Raw genomic sequence first — 27,379 nt, forward strand, 5'->3', positions numbered from 1 at the left:
CCAAACAATTTAATGGAAGCCAGTGGTTACCAATGCCCTCTTCTGGCATGGTACCTGATGGAGGAGGAGAAATAATTAAGCTCATCACACAATTCACTATTTATGATCAGTGATGGGATATCTGCTCTCTGACCAGATTATATATTAAATTTATACAGCCTTTAATCTTAATTAGCACACAGGCATATGAAGAATGAATGATTAAATAACTTCCGATCATAGAAAAGATTCAGCAGTATTTTATTAGAGTGTAAATTACACAAGGTTCACAAAATGCAAACAGAAAGACATGAAGAGATAATATACTGTACAGAGCCTGCAGTTCCAGAAATGTAACAAACAATACTGTTAAATCTAACACAGTATATCAATGTTCACAGGCCACCCAGGCTTCATTTTCAGAAAGTCAACTGAAAAGGTATAGGCTTATTTTAATACAGAACTACAAATTAAATCAAGAACACCAACGCAATGAATGCATTTTCCCCAATTAGTTTGTATTTTTGTGTTTTTTATCCAATTGAAAGCAGGTTAAAAATTATCTGGTGCTAAATCCGGGTGTTAATACTGGACATAAGTTTGATTACATTCAAAGCATATCACAAAAATCAGATACTATCAAGAATAAAAATTATTTTTACAATTACATTTTATTCGCCATGGAGATTTATAAAGTGCTGCTTGCTATACTCGCTTGTTTCAAATCTTTTTTCTCATTACACATCCCTAGTAACAATAATTTGTCAGCCTTCAGCCTGAATTTGGAATCTGTCCAGCAATTAATTTCCTTATTACTTCCATACTAACAATACGTAAATGAATCATTAACTGGAGATGGTCTTTGACGTGCCCACTTTGTGAGATGGAAGTAAAAGGGGTAGTTTATTTTCCCCTACAGTACAAAAGATCTGTTTGGCCAGACCAGCTGACTCCTCGCAGTTAGCCAACCTCCTCAATCAACATTTGGCTTTACCAATTTCCTGATGCAGCTATGATTTGATATAAATTAAAAGCCGGGGTATCAGACACTCCGCTGAGAAATAATTTCAGGTTTATCAACTTAATTCGTATTTCAGGAACAATATAAAAATATACAAAATAAAGAACTACACATTTTGTTACACATCTCTTTGTAAACAGAATCCTTTTATATTTTAACTTGTGCTTTTATCGGACATACTACTAAAAAAAAGTGAGAAATCCTGCAAACGTTTGAAAACAAATACCTTACCCAGGTGTGTCATAAGAATGGCCATGCCAGTACTGACTTGAAAGTAGGAATAACATTTGTAAGTTGAAGGTGTAATTTCTAAGCTGCCTGGAACTTAAAGAGGCATCATCTTCTTAATAAAGTATTGGCTAAGCACTTCTTTATCAATTAAAAATCTGTCATACAGTGATACACATTATTAGGTCACTGATGTTATATCGACAAAAATGACACATAATTTGCCCACTCCTGAAAAATATTTTGCCAAACTCTTTAAATATAGGCGCAGTCATTCTCATAACAGGCCATTTAAACAAGAGTTTTGTGGTGAATTCTGGAATATTTTTTCAAATGTAGATTTTGTCAGAATATGACTAATGATTGAACAGCTATCATTATAGTTTTAGTGACCAATGACTACTGCTATAAGTTGAAGAGCAAGACTAGCAAGCATTAATAATGTTTTAATAGCCAAAAAATGTTGTAGCACCAACAGATTGATTTTATATTAACCCAAAAGACTGTTTCTCAATGTGCACCATGTTCGTAATTTGGCCACTTCCCAGCAGTTGATAAATCAGCCGCTTAAATCATCATGTTGGAGTGCCCAAATTCTTCCTGAGAGCAGGTTTGTTCAAATGAACAGGACCTATGATAATTGGAGGCCATTGGTCAATAAGATTTATCTGGGACAAATTCAGCTCAGAACATTCCACAGTTCACATTACTGGAAGCCTGTGAAATGGAAGAAAGGTGCACTGTGAACAGCTGCAACCAATTCTCATTGCATTATTCAACTCATTGTTCATTTGATGACATTTGTGCCAGTTTATTTTTCCAATATACAGGAATTACAAAATGATGTTCAATCCAAGTAATTATACACAATCCGGAGTATTTCATATATGTAAAATGAGGAACAGTATGCATCTCAGTCGCTAGGTCCTAGACCATTAGTTTTGCATACACAGGTTTTATGGAACAAACTCTCCATCTGCAAGTTCAAAAGTTTGTAAATTGGCAGATGACATCAAAGGTGGAAAACTATAGTCTCAGAGATCACTGCTGAGTATATGCTGACATAGAATATGCAAAATGCAAGGGATATCTCCTGCATAAAATGTGTGGATTCTAAACCCCTGTGCACTAAGTATATCAAGCAATCTACTATAACTCACTTCACCAGTAGTATCAATATTCTTTTCAAATCATTCCCTTCAAAGAGTGGAAAAATTACATACTTATAGAACTGACTCCCATGGAAATATCAAAATGGATTATTTATTCGCTGAAATCATGCAGTTTCTCTTCATTACTGCAAGCAAAAATAATAACGGGTTGTATACTTTCTACCGAGCTAAACATGATCAGATTTGGACATTTGATGCCACGTGGCACATCTCACACAAATGCCTTCTTATTTTATGTGGAATCAACAGTTTGTGAAAAAAAAATTAAAGAAATCAACTACGTTTAATGAATGTCTTATTCAAAATTTGTACTTTTCATTATTAGTGTAGAAGGCCGCAACAGTATCTATCTTTGGCAGGCAATAAATTGAAGGGTCTTAGTGATTTCAATATTAGTATCTCATATGTTGTCTTAATCTTTCTATGCCCTCGATAATCATTAAGATCAAGTTTGAGAATCATTTACCCTTGTCACAGCAGCCTCCATCTGCATCCATTACCATATCACCAAATAGAATAAAGGAGGAAAGTCTTTGCTATTTTCTTCTCCAAAGATTGTCCAAAGTAATCTCACTCTCAGTGACTGTAAGATCTTTATTGCATGGTAAAAGCACCCAGGCATGAGAACCACAATTATATAACTGCACATCAATCAACAGTAGCATCAGTTGTTTGGGTGAAAGACATTCAAATGGGCAACTAGCAAACCTAAAAAGAAATAAGGGGAAGTTTCAATGCAATTTTCTCCCTCCACCTAGTTTACCCAGAATTTTTAGTTTGTTTTTTGAAACTTTGCAAGCCGTCAGGAGAAATGAGTTTCAATCAGGTATCCCTGAGGAGTTTCAGCTGGTATCCTAAATACAAAGTGCTTAACAGTCCTTAAACAAAATCGAAGAACACCAATGCCACAGTCAGTAGTAGTAAGTAGGTAATCACTGACTGAGCCATGGTAAATAGCAGTTGAGCTAGGTCTGAATTGGCAAGCCACCTCAGAAATTGAACACTGGTACAATTAAAGAATATTCCTAATGTTTTAGAATGATTTTCTTAAGGGGAGCCATAGAGTTAAATTTTATTTATTAGACATAAGTAAGGCTTACGTTAACACTACAGTGAAGTTATTGTGAAATTCCCCTAGTAGCCACAGTCCTGCACCTGTTGGGTCAATGGACCTAACCAGCATGTCTTCCAGAATGTGGGAGGAAACCGGAGCACCTGGAGGAAATCCACGCAGATACGAGGATAACATGCAAACTCACACAAAGAGTGACGCAAGCCGGAAATTGAACCCGGGTCCCTGGTGCTGCGAGGCAGCAGTGCTAATCGCCGTGCTACCGTGCCACCCCCAAATGTTTTACAATGCAACATTTTTCCCTTTAACAGCCTGCCTTATTCATAATTACATAATAATTCTCAAAAGTTGCTACTTGGCCTGTAAGTTAGCTGGCTCTTAACTCAGCAGCACTAATTTCATTGCTTCTAGTTTTCATTCAACATGTTTCATCTTTCTTCCTTTAAGCATCATCCTCTAATTAAAAAGTCGTTAGTTGGGGCCTTAAGCTTCTTGGATTTGTAATTCAAATAGGATGGGCTGAATAATGTCGACTTGTCCACATCCATTTTCCTCACCAGTTGGATTACATTACCATTAGGGATTACTTGCTACTGGAGTAACAGTTCAGCCCCAAACTGAAAGCAAGGAGTGGCACTCAGAAAGTAGGTCAGAATAGGATTTGCTTACTGGGCACAGACTGCAGCCTTCAGATTTTCAATAACTCAAAAGATTTCAAATGTAAAATTTTGCTGGAGCTGAAAATTTGGAAATATTAGTACAGCAATATGCATTTTCACAACAACTTAATCCCTGATTGTGCATATGTTAAATACGTGACACTACAATTCCTTCTTCAGTCCCCTCTGCTCACTTAATATCCATTTTTTCCCCCTTAGGTTTTTGATCACATAGATCATACTACACCAGCACATAAATCATAATTGGTAGTCATGACTTCAAAGTATGAGTGCCCTGGATTCTACATAACCTGTCCCCTCATTGCTTTAATTCTTTCTTCTAGGAAAGCAGCTAGCCAGTCAGCATTAACCTGTGCCTAACTTTTATGTCCTGTCACAAACTCGGATTTCTTTTAATGGATATTACCTTCGATGAATAAGTGACTCAGGAAACTACCATCGGTTTATACTTAAAACAGAAAATGCTAGAAATACTAGAAGGTCTGGCAGCATCTGCGGAGAGAGAAACAGTTCATGTCTAAGGTAGACATTCAAAGTCCATCATCCTCAAATATAAATTGTTTCTCTCCATAGATGCTGCCAGACCAGCTGAGTATTTCTAGCACTTTCTATTTTTATTGCAGATTTTGGAACAGCACTGATTCACTTTATAACATTTTGTGAAATTATGTACTGGATAGATTTAAACAAGATTTTTCAGGGACCTAATGAGATTTGAAGTTTCCAGTACAAGTCATTTTCGGTGCTCTGAAGTTGCACAAGGACCACGGACAGCAGCATTTTGTTTTATATTAAATTGTGACATTTTAGTGTTGAGTCTGCCACCTCCCGAAAAATGATCCCTAGCAGCATAAACCATGCAATTCATTGAGCCTTGTTCATTATTTGTCAATACAAATTATAAATAAATATCTTCAGCAACAAAATTAAGAAAATTCATTGTTTTAGAATCTTATCTGCATTAATTAAAAATGTTCCGTTTCACACTTCAAAAGCCACATATATTTCAAATTCTACTTTCTCAGATCTTTAGATTAGTTTTGGCTAAGAGACTTTGATTGGTTAACTCCAGAAAACATTAGTTTCCATTAAAAGCACTGCACAATTACTAACATGTACAGTAGCCTAATCTGGGTGGGATCTGTTGCGTCACTGAATGTTCACTGTTCCGAGTATACTTAAGCACACGTTTCAATTTACATTAAGTGGCAGAGTTTCTAATGCCAAGTTTTATCTAGCATTCAACCCATTTTCAGAAATCCCATCTGGCTGCACTATAGATGAGCAACAAGGTTAACGTGTATAAAATATGGTAATTCAGATTGAAGGTTTTCCCCAACATTTTAGAGAACAATGTTACAAAGATCACAGCACTCCATATGCAACTGTGAGAAGAGATTATTTTCTAAGGAATATTAGTCACCATGTTAGAAAATAAATCCATATTCTGATATTGCTGATCCTTTCATCCCCACTGACATATCTGTCCCTTTTTTAAAAAAGGAACTTTTCAAATATTAAGAGTTGAAATGAAAAGAATTTACTGGAGGAATAGAGGGTTCAAAAAGAACTAAGGTTTTGAAAATACCCAAAGTAAGCAGCAATGGTTGATGACCATAGTGGCAGTCCTGCCAAAGCAAAATACTGCAGATGCTGGAAATCTGAAATCAAACCAGAAAATACTGGATAGACTCAGTTGTCCAGCAGCATCTGTGGAGCGAGAAACAGAGTTAACATCTCGAGTTTGTATGATTCTACTTCAGAGCTCTGTTACATGCTTTCTCCACAAATGCTGCCACACCTTCTGAGTTTATCCAGCATATCGGTTGTCAGTCATATCTGGAGAAAAGTTTGAAAAGTAGCATTTGCTGAGCCATTTTGACCTTTTTTTATCTACAACATCAAATATTCCTGCTAGTGATATTGCCTGTTCTCAGTCAACAAGGAAGGCTTGCTCATTTTTTAAAAAATTGCTTCATTTTCTGAATATATCAAAAATGCAGAAAGTACAGAACAAATCTTAAGGTTTAAAAATTATTAGCACCAATAGTTAAACAAATAGCGTTAGTTGGTTAAAAACGGTCAGAATAAATGTAAAGTTTTGTATTGCTTCCAAAAGGCTTCATTTAACGATGTGCGTATTTCTCTGGAAAAATGAATAAATGGGAAAAAATTATAATTGCAAAATCTGTTGTACAATGGTATTTGCTAAGCTCTTGGTCTATGAGGAATAAATAGATTTTCAAGCAAACAACCCATGCTACATTTTTAGACACATACAATCAGTGTCACTCATGTTGGACATTTGTTGTCATTTTTTTAGCGCATTTTCACACCCATATACTGTGTTTTACTCTTTAGGGAATAGTGGATGAAGGATGTGGTGGAAGGATTCTGAGCTTATCAGTCTATTGAACCATGTCATGAATGCTCTGTGAGCAATAGTCCTGGCATCAGCCTCAAACCTGGAGCTTCTGGTCCATGGATAGGAACACTACCATCGTGCCACAAGGCCTCAAACTAGTCCAGACATGGTAATGTGCCCAGCATGAAGAGTAAACTTCCAAATTGTTTGTGAAGAGCCAGATATACTGCTCAGAAAAATAAAACTAGAATAGTAGGTCGTGTTAAGAAAGTAAAAAAGGTTTTTGAGATGTCAGGTGCCATTCAAGGGCAACATATTCATTGGAATATATTTGATTAGATTTTAGAATTCTACTTTGTGAAACCTTCATCACAGCATTGCCAAGAATACAGCCTCACTTTGTTTTAAATTTCATGGGACAGGATTTCCCACCATGCTTAACCTAAAGTTGGAAAATCCAGCCCGAAGTAAATGGATCTTTGCATAGTCCATGTCCCACCTGCTATGATTTCCATGGTGGATGGTATGGGAAAATTCAGCCCCATGTCTTCCAAATTAATACAAAACCAAGCAATTTGGAAGCCAGGATTTATAATACACTCCAAGTGATTGCAAGCATAATGGAGAAACACAATGAAGAACTTCCAACATTTCACAGTTAAATATCGTCAATTTTGCTAATAATTTTCTCTACTCAGTTAGTATACTGTAGGAACCATGACCTTCACATTCTTGATTCAGTGCCAAACTCCACCGTAAACACATACCCTTTTCATTTTATACTCTGCAATTAGACCATCAATGGCACACAAAGGATTAGGTACAACTTCAAGCAGCCAGATATTGCTTTACTTATTTAAAAACCACACACTTTTATCTTTCCAAATGAGTTCAGGATGCAATTGGACATTATTTCACTGAGTGCCTTAAATAACTTGAAGTGGCCCTTGCAAAAAAAAGTTTCTTCAGAAAATTCCAATATTTGGTTTGATTTACTCAGTCAGCACCATTGGAACTGTATCACAACGTGAAAGGGGAGTCATAAATAATTTAAGGCTTGTGAAAGGAAATATTCCAGTTCCCAAATGGGCAGTTACATTTTTTTCCATTTTTTCTATTTAAAAATGCTTATATGATAAACATGTTCTACCACAATGCACTTGATTAAAGTTATTGAGATCACTACTTTGATTTTTTTGAAATTTGGTGCAGCATTTTTACTTTGGGGACATTCCAGGTGAATTGTGCTCACAATTGCACTCTTTTTCTAAAAAAAACAAGGTTTTTGCTTCGCACAAAGTCTTCATGCATTTGTGCATAACCCAACATTAAATCTGCCAAAATCAGACAATGTTGTGCAATGCATCTTTCTTTTGCATTAAAAATGATTCCTTGATCTATTTAAGAGCAGTGACTTGGTGCAGTTTACTGAATACTGAAAATGAGTTGATCACAAGACTGTCTCCCCCAACCATCTATGAATAGCCTGTAATAACTGAAACTGATGTTTAAAGCTGCAGAGAACCATTTATTTGTTTCATTGGTGCACAGCTTTGTTGTAAATTGAAAAACGATTTTAAAGCTATTAAAAGGTGCCCATTAGCACCCTTGTGCCTCCTTGAAGGTCTGCACAGGAGCACAATTCACAGTACTGATTAATTTGATCTGAGGCACCACCTTTTGCGAAGTCAGGGTCAGCTTCCAGTGTGATGTTTTTGTAAACTATTGCAAAATTTTCAGAAACTTAATTTGCGCAGGTTGTAAATTGCAATTGAAGTTCTTCGATCATTTCTGCTGTTTGGTCAATTTATAAGTTGTAAATGGAATAAGAAATAAATCAAGACGGGAACATGATTTTGAGGATGCTTTTCTTTTTAAATAAATGGTACTGATATTGAGCAGAGTTGAGGAGAATTTTTTTCAATGCAGCAAACTATAGTGATTTGGATTGCACTATCTGAAAGGGTCGTGCAGAAGCAGGTTCTATCGTAACTTCTCAAAACAGTATTTGAAAAGAAAAAGTATTGCAGCTTTATGGAGAAAGTCTCCTTTCCAGCTGTATGATTTTACATTATTGTGAGAGTGGTGTTGCTGTCGAGGGATGTAGTTGAGTTATACTGCCTCATTCATTTCACTCCCTGCGCAGGCAAAGAGAAACTCAACATATATGGAAACTGCTTCACTTACCAAGATCTGGAATTTTTTTATTTTAAAAAAGCTAACAAGACAGGGCATTCCCCTCTTCAACAATGCCAAGAAGTTTAAAGGTGTTTTTTTTAAAATGTTGCCTTTAGAAGAGCTGTAGTCACACTGCAATGGGCACAAAACCAAAACAGTGTCAGAATAACTGCCAGATGTGATCTCCATTAAACTAAATCCAGGCAAAATCTGGCAGTGTACAAGGAATTCTCAGATCTATTTGATATAAGAATGTGCAGGGCAACCGGGCCAAACAATGTAAGCAGTAAATGAAAGCAGTTTTAACAGAACGAGGAACGCAGGTAAAGAGGGCATTCCTTCAAAGTGAACTGAGGGCTTGCTAAATCAGAGTTCAACCTTGCAGTACCTGGGATAAACCAATACCTAGCATAGTTAATGCCTCTCTGCTAAATCCAGAGGTAGGAATAACAGATTTTTGTTGCAGAATGGAAGATTAAGATTTGAACAAGTCACAGATGGGACTAGAAGTGGATCATTGTATATTGTGGCTATTTATAACACATACAAGCAAAAGACAGAACAAGCTTTACTGGCTGAGTGACCTTTCCTTGTTCCATAGATTCTTAGGCATCCACAAGTCAATTAGACAGCTGTTTTTCTAATCCACAGATACCAGTACAACACTGGCATTATGCCAACTGAATAAGGCAATGTGATGGCCAAATGCTTCAGTCAACAGGAAAGAGATAGCGTTTGCCACTGGCATTGAAGGAAGCAGCCTACAAAGAATTACTGGGTTTCACACAGTGGGTTTCTCTCATTCAGATGCCAATCTTGTGCCATCCCGAGCATCCGGGGACTGTGAAGGCATCAGGTTGGCTAGGCAACTCATTGTGCAGGCCAATGCCAGGGCTGTCATTGCATTCTAATCATTTTACAAAGGGTAAAAGAAAGGCTGGGGCACAAAATAAAAGCTGAAAATTCATGTAAACTTCAAAAAGGAATAAAAATATATGGAACTTTTATTCATGAAAATTGAGGAGATACCATAAGTACAAAATCAAATTCTCAGGGCCAGAGATGTTGTTCAGCACTAATTATGACTAAGGAAGCTGTTTAAAAAATCAACCTTAACATTTTCAACGATTTATCTACAGTGAGAACAGTGCAAAGTTGAAGGTCAGGACAAAATTACTGACTGTGTTGACTACATTGGCGAAGTCTGCAACAGCGCACCCGGTGGCGGAGCAGCATATGACTGTCAGCAAGTTCCGCATTGAGTTCAGCATGTGTAGAAACCAAATGCTGTGGGCAGTGACAGTATCGAGGGCTGACAGCTTCACCATCGTTACATTGACAAACTCCAGGACAACCTGGAAAGATTTGGTTTTAGGAAAAACATTAACGCACAAGTACCTTTTTTTCCTAGCCCAATTATTTTGGTTCATTTGCTTAAAGAATTCAAACCACATTGAACAGAGTGTTATTCTCAGAGATCAAGAAACTTGGTCTTTAGCTGTCCGCTTTGCCCTACGAGTTCAAACACTAAACACAAAGAATGGAGGTGGGTGGGGGGAGGAGGGATGGGCTGGGGGTGCTGCTAGGATAAGTTATCTACAGTTCATAATAAAGCAGGATGTGCAATCAAACATCCCCCCGCCCCTCAAACAACAAATCATGGACAGATCCATAGTTTGCAATCTTACAAGAACTGACCCAGTTTGCCAAACATCATTCAGCCACAATACCAACCTGTGACAGGAAGAATGCCCAAGTGCTTGCCCATAATATTGGGATTTATTATGGGAGCGACTATGGGGAGCACCAGGGATCGGTGTTCTAAATCAATCTGAATAGCTGGCTAAGCAATCCTTTTATTCCCGGTAGCACATTTCAGCCTTTGGACTGATCGTTAGAGCACAACAATTTTTAGCAAGGCTGCCTTCCTGGACGAGGTCTCACGAACACATTCCTGGCAGTGCAGCTTTTCATCTTCTGACTCATTCCTCCCACTTAAGGAGCATGAGAGCCACCGGATGCCAAACTAATCCCCAGATAATGCACGTCAAGAATGCAAGTTGTGTGCAATGTGTAGTGTGCCATGACAAGTTGTAACTGTCAAAAGGAACGTTGATCAAAAATCAAAAAGTTACTATAAAAACGGTGTGAAAACTAAATCGATTGTATTTACTAAGAAACCATAAAGTTTGCTTACACATTAAATTAATCCAAATGTAAGAAATGGTGGATAGTTTAATTCAATATATGAAGGGTGCATTGTATAGAGCACCAATTCTGTTGTTAACATGAAACAGTTGAGCATTTCCTCAGTATGTCTCTCTGACACTTAATATCGTCATTTTCTCTCCAACACATCTTAGGAATGGTTATCTGTTGATTGCCTTACAAACGGAAAGGGTATTCTAATAAATATTCCTTCAATCTAGTGGGTAAGGGAAGATCTTGGATGGTTTTAGTACTTTTATTGATTATAATCCTACATAGATGTTGCAGTGACGGTGTTGCAACATACAGAGGCTTGGTCAGTTTCAGGTGAATAACTGTATCTTTAGTCACTGGTGCAATTGACTGATCATGTGTAGTTTGGGCACCTTTAGACAGTGAGACATAATGCTGGATTAGATCAACCACGTCTTCAAAATTCTTGAGCTTTGGTTTCGCCAAAACCACCGAGTCAAAGCCAAACTTCCCCTCGTTGTACTCAATGCGAAGGTGTGCAGGTCCTGAGCTTGTTTTGACGGAAAGAGTTAGAAGATATTCTGGGTTTGAGCTGTCCCGAACGAGAAACGTGCCTTCAGTGGTTTGATTCAGAATTTGCCGTGCTTCAATTGATGTGAGGGCTCCCCAATACCAGCCTGAATAGAGAAGAAACGAGGGCTAGAATAAATCATGTCTTTCATTTCAACACAGTCATCACTGGGGTACAATCCAATATAGGAATAACTTGTTCTTAATTTTCTCTCACTAAACTTTTATCAATAGCAAATAGCAAGTAGTGCAATAACAATTCTAAAATCACAAAGGACAGCACAGTGATTAGCATGTTGCCTCATAGCTCCAGGGACCTGGGTTCAATTCTGGCCTCGGGTCACCGTCTGTGAGAGTTTAGATGTTCTTCCCATGTCTGCGTGGGTTTCCTCCAGGTGCTCTGGTTTCCTCCCACAGTTCAAAAAATGTGCAGGTTACGTGGATCGGGCATGCTAAATTGCCCCTTCATGTCCCAAGGTTAGGGGGATTAGTGGGGTAAATACATGGAGTTACGAGGATTGGGCCTGAGTGCTTTCCTCTATCGGAAAGTTGGTGCAGACTCAATGGGCTGAATGGCCTCCTTCTGCGCTGTAGGGATTCTAAGTAAGTCAATTTTCTGAAAAGGAATTTATACATTTTAATTTTTTTTCCCATTCCCTTTACATTACTTAACTTCTCAGAACTTTCTGCAATTGATTTTGAATCAGTTGCTTCCTATAGGAAATTATACCCATTTTAATATGTCTTCACAGAACAAACCTTCTTCTAATCTAATTTCTGTAGCCAGTATTTACTTTGAGGTCATGTTTATTGTCTTCAATTTATCTCCAACAATGGAGATAACTATTTGTATGCACCTTGCTGATGTCTGTTACCATTTTAAACTCTTCAATCAACTGCACCCTTCTTAATTCTATGGTTAGGAAAAATACAGCTCTCATATTTCCTTGCAATTCAGACTGCTTGTGCCAGGTATAGTTCTGGCAAATATCCTTTTAAGTTTTTTTTAAGGCTCCTGTATCTCTCCAATGACGAGGAGTAGAAAACTATACACTGCAGTCCAGATCTGGCCTATGATTCTGTACAGAGTCATAATGACCTCTTTGTTCTAACCAACTTGATACAAACTGCAGGCTTTTTCTTTAACTTACCAACCCACCATTACGGAGTTCTTTATCTAGATTCCTTAGCGCCTCTCGTGCGCTGAAAACATATTATTTTCCCACTTGCGTTTTTAACTATATTCTCAAAAAGTATTGCCTCATCTTTGTTCTCCTAACTTTATCTTCTAACTATTGCTCATTGCTTTGCCCTCCCTCTGTAATTTCTGAACCCTCCCATTGCAAACTAAATGTTTGCAATTAACTATTGTTCACCATGTAGAATTTACACGACATAGACACTTTTTTATTATGTAATTAAAAAGAATCTACATAAAATCATAGAATGGTAATAGCACAGAAGGAGAACATTTGACTCATTGTGTCCCTGCCAGCTCTAGGCAACAGTAACCCAACTTGTCCCATCCCTCAGCCCCCCACAAATTGCTTTTCTCCAGGTACACATCCACTTCCCTTTTGAAAGCACTCTGATCTTTCCTGCATTATATATAATCGGAACATCTAGACTGCCATGGAATGAATGACTTCACACATCACACAAGGAGTTAAAAATGACAGCCCAAGCTTACTTAGCTAAAGAATGAATCAACTTGCTCCAAGTTAAATTTTGTAGCTATATATTTCCTGCACAAAGGGGGAGTCTTTTAATGCTGATGTCTGTCTAACTAACCATCCAGCAAAAGTGCCTGAAAAATGAGCTGATGCAGACCATTACGGCTTTTAAAAACATAGAAACATAGAACAGCACAGGCCCTTCGGCCCCCAATGTTGTGCCAAGCTTTGTCCGAAACCAAGGCCAAGCTATTCCACTCCCTATCATTCTGGTAAAAGCAGCAGAACTGCCAAGAAACATTGTCCTGCGTGGTTTGGGCTACAGGCATGTTTAGTAAATAACTAACTCAAATTAAAGTCAACTGTCTGAGGAATGTGGCAGTTGGCTTGAAGAAGGGAGAGATGGAAAGGAGGAGAGTGATAAAAATGGAGAAAGAGATGAAATGAAATGAAATAAATGGAAATGGGGTGGAGGCGAGAGCTCTTGCTCTGAACTGGTTGAGTTCAACATTCCATCTGGAATGCTGCTCATTCCCATTCCCTTTGTCCAATTCCACCACTGCTCCCTATCCTCATAGTATAAATCTCTGCTGTCTCCCTTTCCTCTCAGCCCTGGCGAGGTGTCACCTAGACTCAAAATGTTGGCTCTCTTCTCTCTCCATAGATGCTATCAGACGTGCAGAGAGTTTCCAGCACTTTTTCTGCCTTGTTTCAGATTCCAACATCTGCAGTATCTTGTGTTTAATTTAATGGATATTGCTTTCAATGGATTTCCGCAGTGGAAAGTGAACCTTTGATGGAAGATTCCTGGAAGGCCTTACGTGAAAACAGATGGCACACTACAAATTTACTGACATAGTACCAGGAAAAGTGAAACAAAAATCCCATAATTATTATGGTCAGGGGTGTTACGAAAGGCACACAGGCAGGTAATAAACATATCCATATAGTTTATCCTTTATAAATTTATATTCAATCACTGTTTCAACACACTTTAAAGACAAGGAAACAAAAACTGCAGACTTTCTATACTTTTTAAAACATGACAATATGTGGCCTCTTGTGTGAATCTGGGTTTCGCAAACTTGCAGGGACAGTCTCCGAAAGTAAACTTGAACAGATGCATAATTATGTTCCTAGACAGAAAAGTATACGTAATTACCAACATGAAGCAATGGCCTTTATTTGGCAAGGAAAGGAGACTGAACAGGGTGCAACGGTTAATGTGTCACCTATCTGCTAATCTGTGGGTGGAAGTGGAAGGTGGAGGAACAGAGAGGGGGGTGGGGTGGAATTAAGATAGGCCGCTATGCAAATACATTTAAGGTGAATGAGGACATTCCTGCAAGCCTTTGAAAGTACACCCAGTTATCTCCAGATGGCTGGGAACATTGGGGGTATTTGCTTTAACGGTTAAAAACAGCTCTGTCTTGACTGGATATATAGAATCATAGAAAAACTAGAGCACAAACAGGCCCTTCGGCCCACAAGTTGCTCTGATCATATCTCTACCTAGTAGGTTTACCTATAACCCTCAATCCTATTATGTCCCATGTACTCACCCAGAAGTCTCTTGAAAGACCTTATTGAATTTGCTTCCACCACCATTAACAGCAGCCAATTCCACTCACCCACCACCCTCTGAGTGAAAAACTTACCCCTGACATCTCCTCTGTACCCACTCCCCAGCAACTTAAACCTGTGTCCTCTTGTGGCAGCCATTTTAGCCCTGGGAAAATGCCTTTGAGAATCTACCCGAACTATACCTCTCAACACCTTATACACCTTTATCAGGTCACCTCTCATCCTTCGTCTCTCCAAGGAGAAAAGACCGAGCTCTCTCAACCTATCCTCATAAGGCATGCCAGCCAATCCAGGTAACATCCTTGTAAATCTCCTTGCACCCTTTCAGTGGATTCCACATCCTTCCTGTACTGAGGCGACCAGAACTGAGCACAGTACTCCAAGTGGGGTCTGACCAAGGTCTTATATAGCTGTAGCATTACCTCCCAACTCCTAAACTCAATTTCTCGATTGATGAAGGCCAGTACATCATATGCCTTCTTAACCACATCCTCTACCTGCGAAGCCGATTTGAGAGTCTTATGAACCCGGACCCCAAGATCATTCTGATCTTCCACACTGCTAAGAGTCTTACCCTTATTATATTCCTTCATCCCATTGGACCTGCCAAAATGTACCACTACACATTTATCCGGGTTGAAGCCCATCTGCCACTTCTCCGCCCAGTCTTGCATCCTATCTACGTCACACTGCAACTTCTGACATCCCTCCAAACTAGCCACAACACCTCCAGCCTTCCTGTCATCAGCAAACTTAGCAACCCTTCCCTTCACTTCCTCATCCAGATCATTTATAAAAATCACAAACAGCAAGGGTCCCAGAACAGATCCCTGGGGCACTCCACAGATGACCGACCTCCATGCAGAAAAAGACCCATCTACAACCACTCTCCGCCTTCTGCGGGCAAGCCAGTTCTGGATCCACAAAACAACGTCCCCTTGGATCCCATGCCCCCTCACTTTCTCAAAGTGACCCACATACCCAACTCATCACAGAAGCAGCCCAGTGTCTCCACAAGCCACACTCAGCAAAACCAAAATTCAAAACACAGGACAACTACTGCACAACAGAAATGACATCATGCTAAAACATCTATGCTTAGCTAGACAACAGCTCCATTCACACATTACAGCTGCAGCCTGAGATACTCACAGCTGTTTATATTTGAAAAAAATAAAAACACAGATTTGTCCACTAATTGAAGCCATCCATCTGGAATTGGGAACTTTATTGTAAACTATAATGTAATCCCTGCGACGTTCTCCTGCAGACAGGAATTGGGGTACACTTTGGTCGTTTCAATTTGATTTGACCAACAAAGGAAGTTGAACAATACACACAACTAGAGCAACTGCACTCATTATTTCGGTGCTGCTTCATGCTCTTATCCAGAACTCAAAAAATTCATCAACCGCTTCCAGTTTCCACCTCTCCAGTGCCTTCACCTGGTCCATCTCAGATACTTCCCTTCCCTTCTTTGACCTGTCTCCATTTCTGGCAATAGACCACCTACCAATATCCATAACAAACCCACTGACTCCCACAGCTATCTGGATGACAGCTCTTCACACCCCATATCTCGTAAGGACTCCACCCCTTACTCTCAGCTCCTTCGCCTCTGTTGCATTTGCTCCAATGATGCCACTTTCCGAAGTGGTGCTTCTATTATGTGCTCCTTTGTCCTCGACCATGGATTCCGATCTACAGTTGTTGACAGGGCCCTTAACAACATGCAGTCCATCTCCCGTGCCATGGCCCTCACCCCCTCCCCTCCCTCCCAGAACAACGATATTTCACCCCTCCACCTCTGCATGCAAAGCATAATCCTCTCCCATTTTCGCCAGCTCCAGCGTGACGCCACCACCAAACACATCTTCCTTTCACTCTGTCAGCATTCCGCAGATAACGTTCCCTCTGGGATAGCCTAGTCGACTCCTCCACTATACCAAACACCTCTCCTGTCACTCATGGCACTTTCCCATGTAATCGTACAAGGTGTGACACCTGTTCCTTCTATGCCCACCATCCAAGGTCCAAAACATTCATTCCAGGATCAGCAGTGCTTCACTTGCATCTCTTTCAATTTGGTATATTGTACTCACTGCTCCCAATGTGGTCTCCTCTACCACAGGACAGACCAAGCGTAGACTGGATAATCTTCAGACTGAGCATCTTCAGTCTGTGCGCAGTCAGGACCCTGACCTTCCGGTTGCTTGCCGTTTTAACACACAATCCTGCTCCTATGCCCACATGTCTGTCCTTGACTTGCTGCAATGTTCCAGTGAAACTCAGCGCAAACTGGAAGAACCACATCTCATCTTCTGGCTAGGCACTTCACAGCCTTCCAGTCTCAACATCAAATTCAACAACTTCAGATGATTTTGCTCTACCCCACCTCAGTCCCCTTTGTTTTCATTCTATTTTATTTACCTTTTTACTGTTCTGTACCTTTTTTTTGATAGTCTTTCTTCATTTTTCTTCCTCTTCACTCTTTCCTTCGGCTTACTTCATCCCCCTTCCCTTACTTTTTCTTCCCCCCTCACCCCCGCTTACCCTTTTCTACATTCTACCTCTGTCCCATTTCCCCGCCCCAAACATCTCCATCTGTCACAGTTTACAGCTTCTTTGCCATTTGGCCATTCACATTCTTTATTCTCTGTTTACAGCAATTTGCAGTCTTTTACCCTGGTTTCTATGCTATGACTCATCTTTCATTCCCTCCCCCGGCAGTATAAATATCTCCCACTTTATGCCTTTTAGCTTTGACAAAGAGTCATCTGGACTCGAAACATCAGCTCTTTTCTCTCCTTACAGGTGCTGCCAGGCCTGCTGAGATTTTCCAGCGTTTTTTCCTTTTGGTTTGAGATTCCAGCATCCACAGTAATTTGCTTTTATTAAGAGATAGGGCTCACTCTTCTTTATTAATTGGGATATAGATTGCAAAAGCAGAGAGGTCCTGATGGAGTTGGTTAAAACTTTGATGAGGACACGCCGGAGTACTGTCTGCAGTTCTGGTCACCACATTATAGGAAGGACGTGAACATACTGGAGGGGATGCAGAGGAGATTTACCAGAATGCTTAGGATAGAACATCTAAGTTCGGAAGAGAGGCTGGAGAGCCTTGGGTTGTTTTTGTTGGAGCAGAGAAGACTAAGGGGTGACCCGATTGAGGTGTTCAAGATTACGAGGGGCATGGACAGGGTGGATCGGGAGCAGCTGTTCCCCTTAGTTGAAGGGTCAGTTACGAGGGGACACAAATTAAAAGTGACGGGTATGAGGCTTGGGGGGGTGGGGTGTGGATTTGAGAAAAAGCTTCTTTACTCAGAGGGTGGCGATAGTCGGGAATGCACTGGCTGGGAGGGCGGTGGAGACTGGATGCCTCACATCCTTTAAAAAGTACCTGGATGAGTACTTGGCACACCATAACATTCAATGCTATGGGCCAAGTGCTGGCAAATCAGATTAGCTGTGCGAGTCAGGGCAGCACATGCATCAGTGCAGACTCAATGGGCTGAAGGGCCTCTTCTGCATTGTAGTATTCTGTGATTTGACTTGGAAAGCAAGTCCAAAATCTAGGGCAGCTATAGCCTCACACCACTGAACAGCTTGTCCCCATTGATAGCAATGAGTGATTGAACCTTCTGGCACAGAAACAGTAAAGTGGATGTGTTTTTTTCACCCCTAAAGCATATTTCAACTCCATATCACTAATGAAAACATTAACATTCACCACACCAGGCATTCCAGTGGCCAATGTGATGTCAAATTATAAGTAGCATTTGTTCAGTGGCCCATTTCCATAGAGAACAAGGTTAAGATTTCCCAAACCAATTACAAATATAAAAATGAACTGTCCTCGAAAACCATACCAAAATAATAAAGTAAGGAGTGCTACGATGCCCTAAAGAATTGCCATTGGATGGTGTTGCATCTAATATTGCTGCTTCAACCATAGCTACTGCAAAGCCATATAGCACTAAGATGATCAGCATCTTTGTGGCTTGTAATCCTTACGAAGAGTCAAATCACGGTACATTTTACACTATAGCAACATAGCATGAACTTAGTTATTTAATTATTAGTGTGTCAGCTGCCAGATGAGGTTATTTTATGTAGAGCCCAAGACAATACAAAGTGCTCTTTCTGTTGTGTAACCAGACTGATTGCATCCTAGAAAGAGAGACAGTTTCAGGATGTGATGCAATTTCTGTTGTATTATTAGTTTCCTATATTTTAAACATCAAGTTTAATTTTCAGGTGTATTTCGTTACCTTCTGTTTTACTCAAAAATGTTGATTCAGTCTGTGAAACAGCTCCACAGAGACTGACCACCTCCTAGTACCTCACCCACCTGGCCATTCTTTACACCTCAGCCTTGACTCTAGGTCTTGAAAGGCTATTCAGACACAGTGTGTTGCATTGTGCTTCCTAGAAAGAGTAGCAGAGCACAGGCTGGGACAGGGAACACTGATTTTCTCCTCTCTAACCTAATAGCAATGTCTAAATATAGCACGCAAGAAAGAGTGCAGTCACAAACCTATATCAATAAATACTGTTTCTGTATTTAAGTATATTTATTAGTGTCGCAAGCGGGCTTACATTAACACTGCAATGAATTTACTGTGAAAATTCCCTATCACCACGCTCCAGTGCCTGTTTGGGTACACTGAAGAAGAATGGCCAATGCACCTAACCCATTGACCTATTGTGATGCCAAATGGAACACAAATATTGACTGTCTTTAAGCAATATGCAGAACATTAACATATACTGCATACAAGAGATATTTGCATTTATTAGAAATTATTTGCAAACAAAGTTATCATGTAGCTTTGATTTTGAGTGACTGTAAAAGCAATTTACAAACCAGGAACACGCTTTTGCCTCTGCCTGTTTTTTTTGGGGGGAGGATGGGATATTTTTGTTTGCCTTTTTCACCTCATGAAGGGGAGGGGTAAGAGCTGGCTGATGCAACATAGGAAAGTTACATATACACAGTTACGGTATACATACATGTGACTGCCAAGTCATCTCAGATAAATAGCTGCCTTTGACAATTGTAACCACCTCTTATAAGATGATGAATGGGATGGATAAGATAGAGATGGAGAGACTCTTCCCGCTCAGAAAGGACAGTAGGACTAGGGGGCACTGCCTCAAGATAAAGGGGGGGCGGTTTAGAACGGAGTTGAGGAGGAACTTCTTCACTCAAAGGGTGGTGAATCTCTGGAATTCTCTGCCCGTTGAAGTGGTGGAGGCTGCCTCGCTAAATATTTTTAAGACGCGGGTTGATGGGTTTTTGATAAGCGAGGGGATTAGGGGTTATAGGGAGAGGGCGGGAATGTGGAACTGAGCCACGACAGATCAGCCATGATCTTATTGAATGGCGGGGCAGGCTCGAGGGGCTAGATGGCCTACTCCTGCTCCTATTTCTTATGTTCTTAGCAATTGTTAAAAACATCCACTTTCCAAAAGTGACAAATAATCCAATTAATGGAATTTAATACTGTAGAATGCCTCCAGGAATTATAATTGATTGCATGGTTAGGATGAGCCCATTCACTTACAGAATACTCAAACACCATAAGGGAACACACTAAACAATCTCTGCCTATGTTTCCCCATTATTGATTTTAAAACACAAATTTACATTTTCCAAAAGCCTTCTTCTTCAAAATGATTTTAATTTTCCCTTGCACACACAAAGTCCCAGCTTACTCAGCTTTTCCCCTTAGCTAAATATAACCCACTTATCCCACCCCACTTCCCCCACCCCTCCCCATTTTAAGCATAGCAAAAAAGAGATAGCTGTCATAAAACCCCGGCCGAGGCCAATTGAGAATGCCGTTCCAGGAGACTCGCCAGCCCTGATTCTGGAGCGGGCGAAGCGGTAAAATTTCAGCAAATGTGCACAATAATTATACCCACTCAAAAGAAAATGAAGAACACTTCAAGATACGCAAGGAAACAAGAAGCTGGTGGTAGCAATCACTGAAGACTGGGTCAGCTTATTGAAAAAACCCAAATTAAGCATTATCGCTCAGTAAGTTTTAAAAAAAACATTAAACAGGAACCTTGTGTAATGAGGATCTTGCATAAGCATTACAGTTTTTTTGGCTCCATATTGCTGATTACTTTCCCAGTAACATTTTTTTTAACTGTAGAAAAAACAGTTTTATTATTTCATTCCCTTGCTGTAACTGAGCTGTTCTGAACTTTGGACTGCTTTTCCTAGAAACAGCTTGAATTTGATGCAAAGGGAAAGTACTTTTTAATCAGGAATTAAAGCGTATTACAAACAGACCAACGATCCTTTAGCACTGGAAAGTTATATCAGAGTTTGATTAACTGAAACAGTAAGGGCCGACTAAAACCCTCACACACCAACAGAGTTTGTTTCTAAAGCAAAAAACTGATTATTTTTCTCTCTCTAGTACCACAACATATTTTGAAACACTGAAATTTTTTAGACAAAAATGGACTGTGTTCCATCCAATTTTGATATGGGGTTGCATTTCCTAATCACAGCAATTATTTTTTAATCAAATAGTCTACAATGGACACAAACATAAGATGCTTAAAAACCTGATTGCCAGTTAGTGGAGGAAACCAGAAGCCAATCTTTTCTCAGTTTTAGTTTCATTCACAGGCAGAAAGTATATGTCCCCTAATTCAACTGGCACTGCTGCCTCACAATGCCAGGGCCCCAGGTTTCATTCCCAGCTTGGATCACTGTCTGTGCAGAGTCTGCACGTTCTCCCTGTGTCTGTGTGGGTTTTCTCTGGCTGATCCGGTTTCCTCCCACAGTCTGAAAGGTGTGTTGGTTAGGTGCATTGGCCATGCTAAATTCTCCCTCAGTGCACCCGAACAGGTGCCAAAGTGTGGTGACGAGGAGATTTTCACAGTAACTTTATAGCATTGCTAATGTAAGCCTACTTCTGACACTAATAAATAAACTTAAAAAGCAACAATGTCAATAGGTGTCTCTTTATCTTATTCTGAAATTTATTTGAGTGACCCTCCAATCAATGTCCTCCATCTGTATATATTTAACATTAATTTATACAACAAGGAGATGACAAAAACCCTAGCGGTGAAAAGCTTTGGGAGCCATATTCAAAGGTTACCTAATTGTTGCATCATACATCAATACTGGAATTTTACTGCCCCGCCCGCTATGCATGAGAGAAAGGAAATGGAAAGGTTTGTTGGAAGGGATTTTACGGTTTAATGTATATAATACATTTATAGATATTTGAACAGCCATCACCCTTTTCTCTTCCACATACCAATGTAATTAACATTAACAATGCAATACTGTATCCAAAATGACAATTTTCTGAAAAATATCTCTGTTGCATTTGCTTTAATTGTCTCCCCGGGGTGTTGTTTTGTGGATTCACTGAAATAATGTGCCATAATTGGCTAGCAAAATAATTGTGAAGATAACAGTGCTCACTGTTTTTTAATGTGAATGTGCAACAAATTCTGGTGAAAGGCAAGGGTGGGCCTAAACTCTGGTATCCAAACGTTGTTGTCTGAATTGTGAATGCTGAATGGTGTAAAGCTGCTGTATTTTGCAGTAGGCAGAAACTAAACTCACCATAGAGAATCAAGTCTTGTCTACTTCAGGCTAAGTATACATTTAACAATGTGATAAGTATTAATATTATAAGTATTAATATTATAAGTATTAATATTATAAGTATTAATATTATAAGTATTAATATTATAAGTATACAGTGTCATTACTGCAGGCTGTAATTGTTGGAGGCTTTTAGAACATAAAATTTTAAAGAAAGTTTTCAACTTTTACTTTTAGGTCTTTTTCTCTCTTTTAATTCAATTTTTCTTTCCCCTTCTTTATTTTTCCTGTGCCATTGAATTCACATACTTTAATTCTTCTCAGTCCTTGTACTGTTAATTTTACAATCCTGAAACTGATTGGTTAAGGAGATAGTTACATGCCCTATGTGCTCAGATTCCAAGCTGTCAGTCTTTCTTGCTACGACGTTATCAGTTCTGACTTTCACAGTTTGTCATGCAAAAAAAACTTTAGAAACTGAAACATGCAAAGGCAAGTCTAGTGAACAGTAGGCACCATTATTTTCGCTCCTGCAGAAAATGATGTTCCAATTTTTGGATTTACACTCCTTTACACATAGACCATGTGCTCCAGCTCTATTCTCGAGAAAGGTGAAATGGCTTGTCATGGTTTACATTATAGTCCCTTTAAAATCCAAAACAAAGCTATCATCTTCTCTCTCAACCTTAATTTATCCATAGAGAACATGCCCAATTCACACAACAGCTGTTCATAATCCAGTCCATCTATTCCCTCAATTATTCTGGTTCTGCTCTTCTGTGTCCTTTTTAATTGCAGCAGTTTTTTTGTACTCAGAGCTGTAAACCAGTTGCATCAATGATTTAGAAAGTTGCAAGTTTACCTATTAATACATCCTAACATCTATCTTTGCTTTTCTCACAGATGCTGAGATTGTTGCGACAGCTTCCATTTATTGCTTTTCATTTTCTATGCACATTAGTTCCCTACCATTTAAGTAATTGTCTCTCCCTGGGTTATTTGCTGCCTTGTGAAGCACTTTGCATTTCTCTATTTGGAATTTCACCTGCCTGCCTAATTTCCAGTTATATGCAAAACGTCCTTTACCCTGTCCTGTTTATCTTTGGAATCAACCACCCAAAGCCACACAGATGAGGAACTTGCAAAGTTACTGACAAAAGATGGGGGTTTAGGACTAAGCATGACAGCTTTTTAATGAGTCAAATGATCCCAACGCAGGCTGTGTGTGCCTATGATTCTGATTTATTAGTTTTGAATCATGCACACATATGAACACTGTGCTTTTGACTCCAAGGTCCAAATTTTTTTTGGAGATATTAAATAAAGGGGACACAAAAAAAGGTCCTTTGGACTGCACTAGTAATATTCTCCCAGGCTGATGACAATCCCTGAATGGCCACTATTTGGGTTCTATTAGTCAGCTAGTTATGTAACAATTACAAAATATTTCCACTGATTTCTGCTTTGTTTTCAGTACCAGACTTTCCACAAAATCTGTATTAAAGGCCTTATTGAAATCAAAGTACACCACATTACCTCCTTTTGTCACAACAACAAAAACAGCCAGTAAGTTTGAGTGACAAGATCTCCTCTCCATTATCCCATACTGATGAGTTTTATTTCTATCCATATGCACTATCTTATTATCTTTAATAAGAGTTTCCATAACTTTATTTAGTGGATGTCAAACTCTCTGGTCTGTAGTTTCTTGGGTCACTTTTGTTACATTTTGCTTTTAAAAAGGAGTAGCATTTGCCTCTCTCTGGTCCCTCGGCATCTCTCCAGTGTTTAGAGATTTTTGGGTGATTCGTGCCAGAGTTCCTGCAATGTCCTCCTTATTTAGCACTTTTTGCAGCCTGCTTAGTATCAGTTGTCTTGTGCCACTCCATTTCTCGTTTTAACTTATCTCTCAACATAACTAACAGCATTTTCATTACTATCCTACATTTGACATATTCAATTCAAAGTGTTTCTTTGCCAATTTTCATTCTCTTTTCACACTACTGACCCTTTTTAAGTTTATTTATTATGTTATTTGGTATCAAATCTATTTAGATGAACAATCAATATGGGCATCATTGCCAGCTTTTTTTGGGTGGGGCACAGTTTAAAACTTAGCTGTGTGAAGGACTCAACTAAGATTTACATTTGTCAAAAGGAGGAGAAAGGACCAGACCTGATCACAGTATTTTTTATAAGTTGACCTACAAAATTGCACATTATTTTCATTTACATAGCAGTTGAAGATTATTTGCTTATAGAATTGTTACTATCAGGGTTAAAGGAGATGCTGTCGAACATGTTTATCATGAAACGTTCTCTATTTCCCATTTTCAAATCAAAATTTGCTTTTATACCCAGGTGTTTTTTTTTCCCCCCATACTTCCCACCAGAGAGCAGAAATTCTACAATATTTTGTTGGAGCTGGAAATCAAACAAAATACTCAAAAAAATGAGCAGCTTTTTTATCAAAACAATAGCGGTTGTTTCCTCAGCCTGATGTAGTCATGTTTATGCAGTTGCTTAAGTTGACACTTTACACGTGGTGTTTCCCGTCTCCACTCAAGATATGTGCACTACCTATTTAATATTTTTTCTAATTACAATAAAAAGAGTTTAATTGCTATTTAGGTTTCCGTCATTTTGCATGATGTGAGGTGCCTCAACTGACGGCCTCGTTCTTGCAGATTTTTTAAATCAGGTCATTTAAAAATACATCTAAACTCAGTAATGGTGAGCTGTTAAAAATGTGCACCCTCATCACATCTTCTTAAACAGTGACAAGCAAAGCGCTCTTTACTGATTGAATCATTTGAAATCTGAGTTTATTACGGTTTAAAATCAATTATGAGTACATAGTTTACAAAGCTAATGTGTTCTGAAATTAGATTTAAAAAATCCTTCCTCGATATTTCTCTTTCTTTCACTATTCTAATAGAATGGCACATGCATTAACCATATATTATGTATGTATATAAACTCACGTTTCCGATTTTTGTACATGAAAAGATGCGAAGCCCGACAGCTTTCAATTTCAAACACTACTCCTTTAAAAAAAGTTACACGAATTTGTCCCGAAATGGTATGTGCAAGAAGATATTAAATCGTCGGAATTAATTGGCTTTCCTACACACCAGATTTCTCGTGTCGGTGAGAGTTGGAATTGAACTATTAAGTACAAGACGAGACATATCTGGGATAATACATATTGCATTTATAAATTAATTCTGGGCATTTAAAAGGAGAACTGAGAATTTACTTAAATGCTAGGTGGTTATAGAAAGAAAAAAAAAATCACTGGACACTCGGTCACAGTGAAAGGGGTTATTTCACTACGGCACGAGTTCCATTCACAAACCGACCTGCATGTCAATGTATACTGAAGATTATAAATCTATACAGTCACGCACACTACCTGTCAGCTCCAAGTGACTCATGGTGCAGGAAATACGGAGCAAGTCAGAATGTCCTTCTCGGAGGTCAAGTGGGTCCTGGGGCGAATTGGACAGCACGGTTACTGCTTTCTCCTGACAGATCATAGAGGTGATGAATTGAAATGACGGCACTTCGATCTACATCGGCCAGAAAGGGTTCTTTTTTTGTGTGTGTGTCTCTTCAACCTCTGAATCTGGACAAAGGAGAAAGACGGTGAACTGGACGCAAACTCCTGACACAAGTTCTGATAACGATGCGTTTCCTTCAAAATCAAATCTCCCGACACGAACGGCAACATTTTCTTTGCCGGCCCTGAATGTGACTCTTAAACTCATTCACATGGTGTCTCTCTCCAGCATCATTTCGGATCATTTTCCAGCCGCGATCACAGCACGCAGAGGCGTTTTACTACAGCAGCCACATTCATTTGTGCAGGCGAGACCGAACAAAAAAAACACGCTTTCGAGTAAAAATCAATCGCCTGGATATCAAGATTCACAATTGCTCCTAAAGACAGGAACGATTTCATTAAGATCCAGTTCCTACAGTCGCTGCTCGCTCACAAATGCTATTCCCACTGCATTCGTTGTAGCGAATTCATAAACAAATCATTTACATGGAACTAATTGCTGTCTCTCCTCCACCCCTCCTACTGAACGAATGTATTCCCCCATGTACGACGGTTGTAAAACATTAACGCGCATACACACCTTTCGTTAAACGGAGCTTTCCCTGTTTTGTTTTTTCCGTCTGCCGTCCGAATCACCGGCTTCCAAACATCACGCCGAGCCTGGGAACAAGCTCCAGTAATTGTCCCGGTGTAAACTCAGCAGCCAGCCACTAATTAAACATCGGCCTCATTCAACCTTCTCTGACAAAGTGGAGGAACACGGGGCGCGTACAAAAGGAAACAAAAAATGGGGGGGTGGGTGGGGAGGAAGAATCTTTTGTTCGTTCCCGATTCTTGGAATTAATTTAACCCTTTGAACAAAGAGGACTCGTTCGTCTCTGACTGCCCCCAGTCAACACCTCCAGTGATACACGACACAGGATGAACTTGGAAACAACGACACACACACACACACACACACAGAGGCCGTTTAGCTTTAGCCTTCTCTCAATGAACATTTTCCACCCGGGGAAGGGGGTGTGTGCGTGGGGGTAAGATTTACGAGGCGTATCTTTCAGCCATGGCGAACTGAGATTTCTCTTTATCCATATATAAAAAATAACGAAGAGAAATGGGGAATTTAAAGCCAAACGGGGTCAGGTGGCGATAGCACCGAGAGGAAACACAATCTTTACTCGAAAAACAGACCGACTGGAAACATAACACATCCGAATGTCTCCCCTCGAAAACAGCTCAAATGAAACCTCAAGTCTCCCTTCCCAAAGCATCACCGAATATGTTAAAATCTCAGACACGCCTACGTGCTCCAACGCCTCCTGTTTTTTCAGTTTAACTTTTTTTCCCCTTCCCACCCCCTCCCTTAAGCATTTGCAAACAGTGTTCTTGGGGGTGTGTTGAAGGGAATGGTTGACTAAACAGGGAGGAGGGAGCATCATTGAATACAAAAGGCTGGGACTGGACAGATCAGAGTGTATGAATGTATGTATCTGCAGTGAGGGATGCTGCCCTTACTCAGTGCGTTCCCT

The 27,379-nt window shown here is 39.5% G+C and overlaps 1 protein-coding gene across 2 annotated transcripts; it reads right to left on the reverse strand.

Moving 5' to 3' along the window:
• Positions 1-223: 223 nt before the first annotated feature.
• On the reverse strand, positions 224-27,184 carry LOC145357020 (suppressor of cytokine signaling 2-like). 2 transcript variants are annotated; one of them, XR_013889232.1, is made up of 4 exons: positions 26,434-27,184; positions 25,704-25,916; positions 10,430-11,553; positions 224-1,945 (listed from the first exon to the last, which is right to left on the reverse strand). XR_013889232.1 is itself a non-coding variant. In XM_080210065.1 (3 exons), exons 2-3 carry the CDS (start codon positions 25,825-25,827, stop codon positions 11,081-11,083), a joined length of 597 nt encoding a protein of 198 aa, XP_080066191.1. In that variant the 5' UTR covers positions 25,828-25,916; positions 26,434-27,184; the 3' UTR covers positions 224-11,080. The 2 variants fall into 2 exon arrangements, 1 of the variants encoding a protein (XP_080066191.1); XM_080210065.1 differs by having other exon boundaries at positions 224-11,553.
• Between the last annotated feature and the right edge of the window lie 195 nt (positions 27,185-27,379).

The sequence above is a fragment of the Carcharhinus amblyrhynchos genome, chromosome 22 (genome assembly GCF_965287045.1).
Source record: "Carcharhinus amblyrhynchos chromosome 22, sCarAmb.v2.hapA, whole genome shotgun sequence".
NCBI classification, from domain to species: domain Eukaryota; kingdom Metazoa; phylum Chordata; class Chondrichthyes; order Carcharhiniformes; family Carcharhinidae; genus Carcharhinus; species Carcharhinus amblyrhynchos.

Excerpts from the sequence above, each read along its gene's own strand:
- LOC145357020 (XM_080210065.1), bottom strand. The coding sequence starts at position 25,827 with ATGATCTGTCAGGAGAAAGCAGTAACCGTGCTGTCCAATTCGCCCCAG. Across the intron at positions 11,554-25,703 it reads GAGTCACTTGGAGCTGACAG|GCTGGTATTGGGGAGCCCTC; the intron begins GTAGTGTGCGTG and ends TTCTCTATTCAG.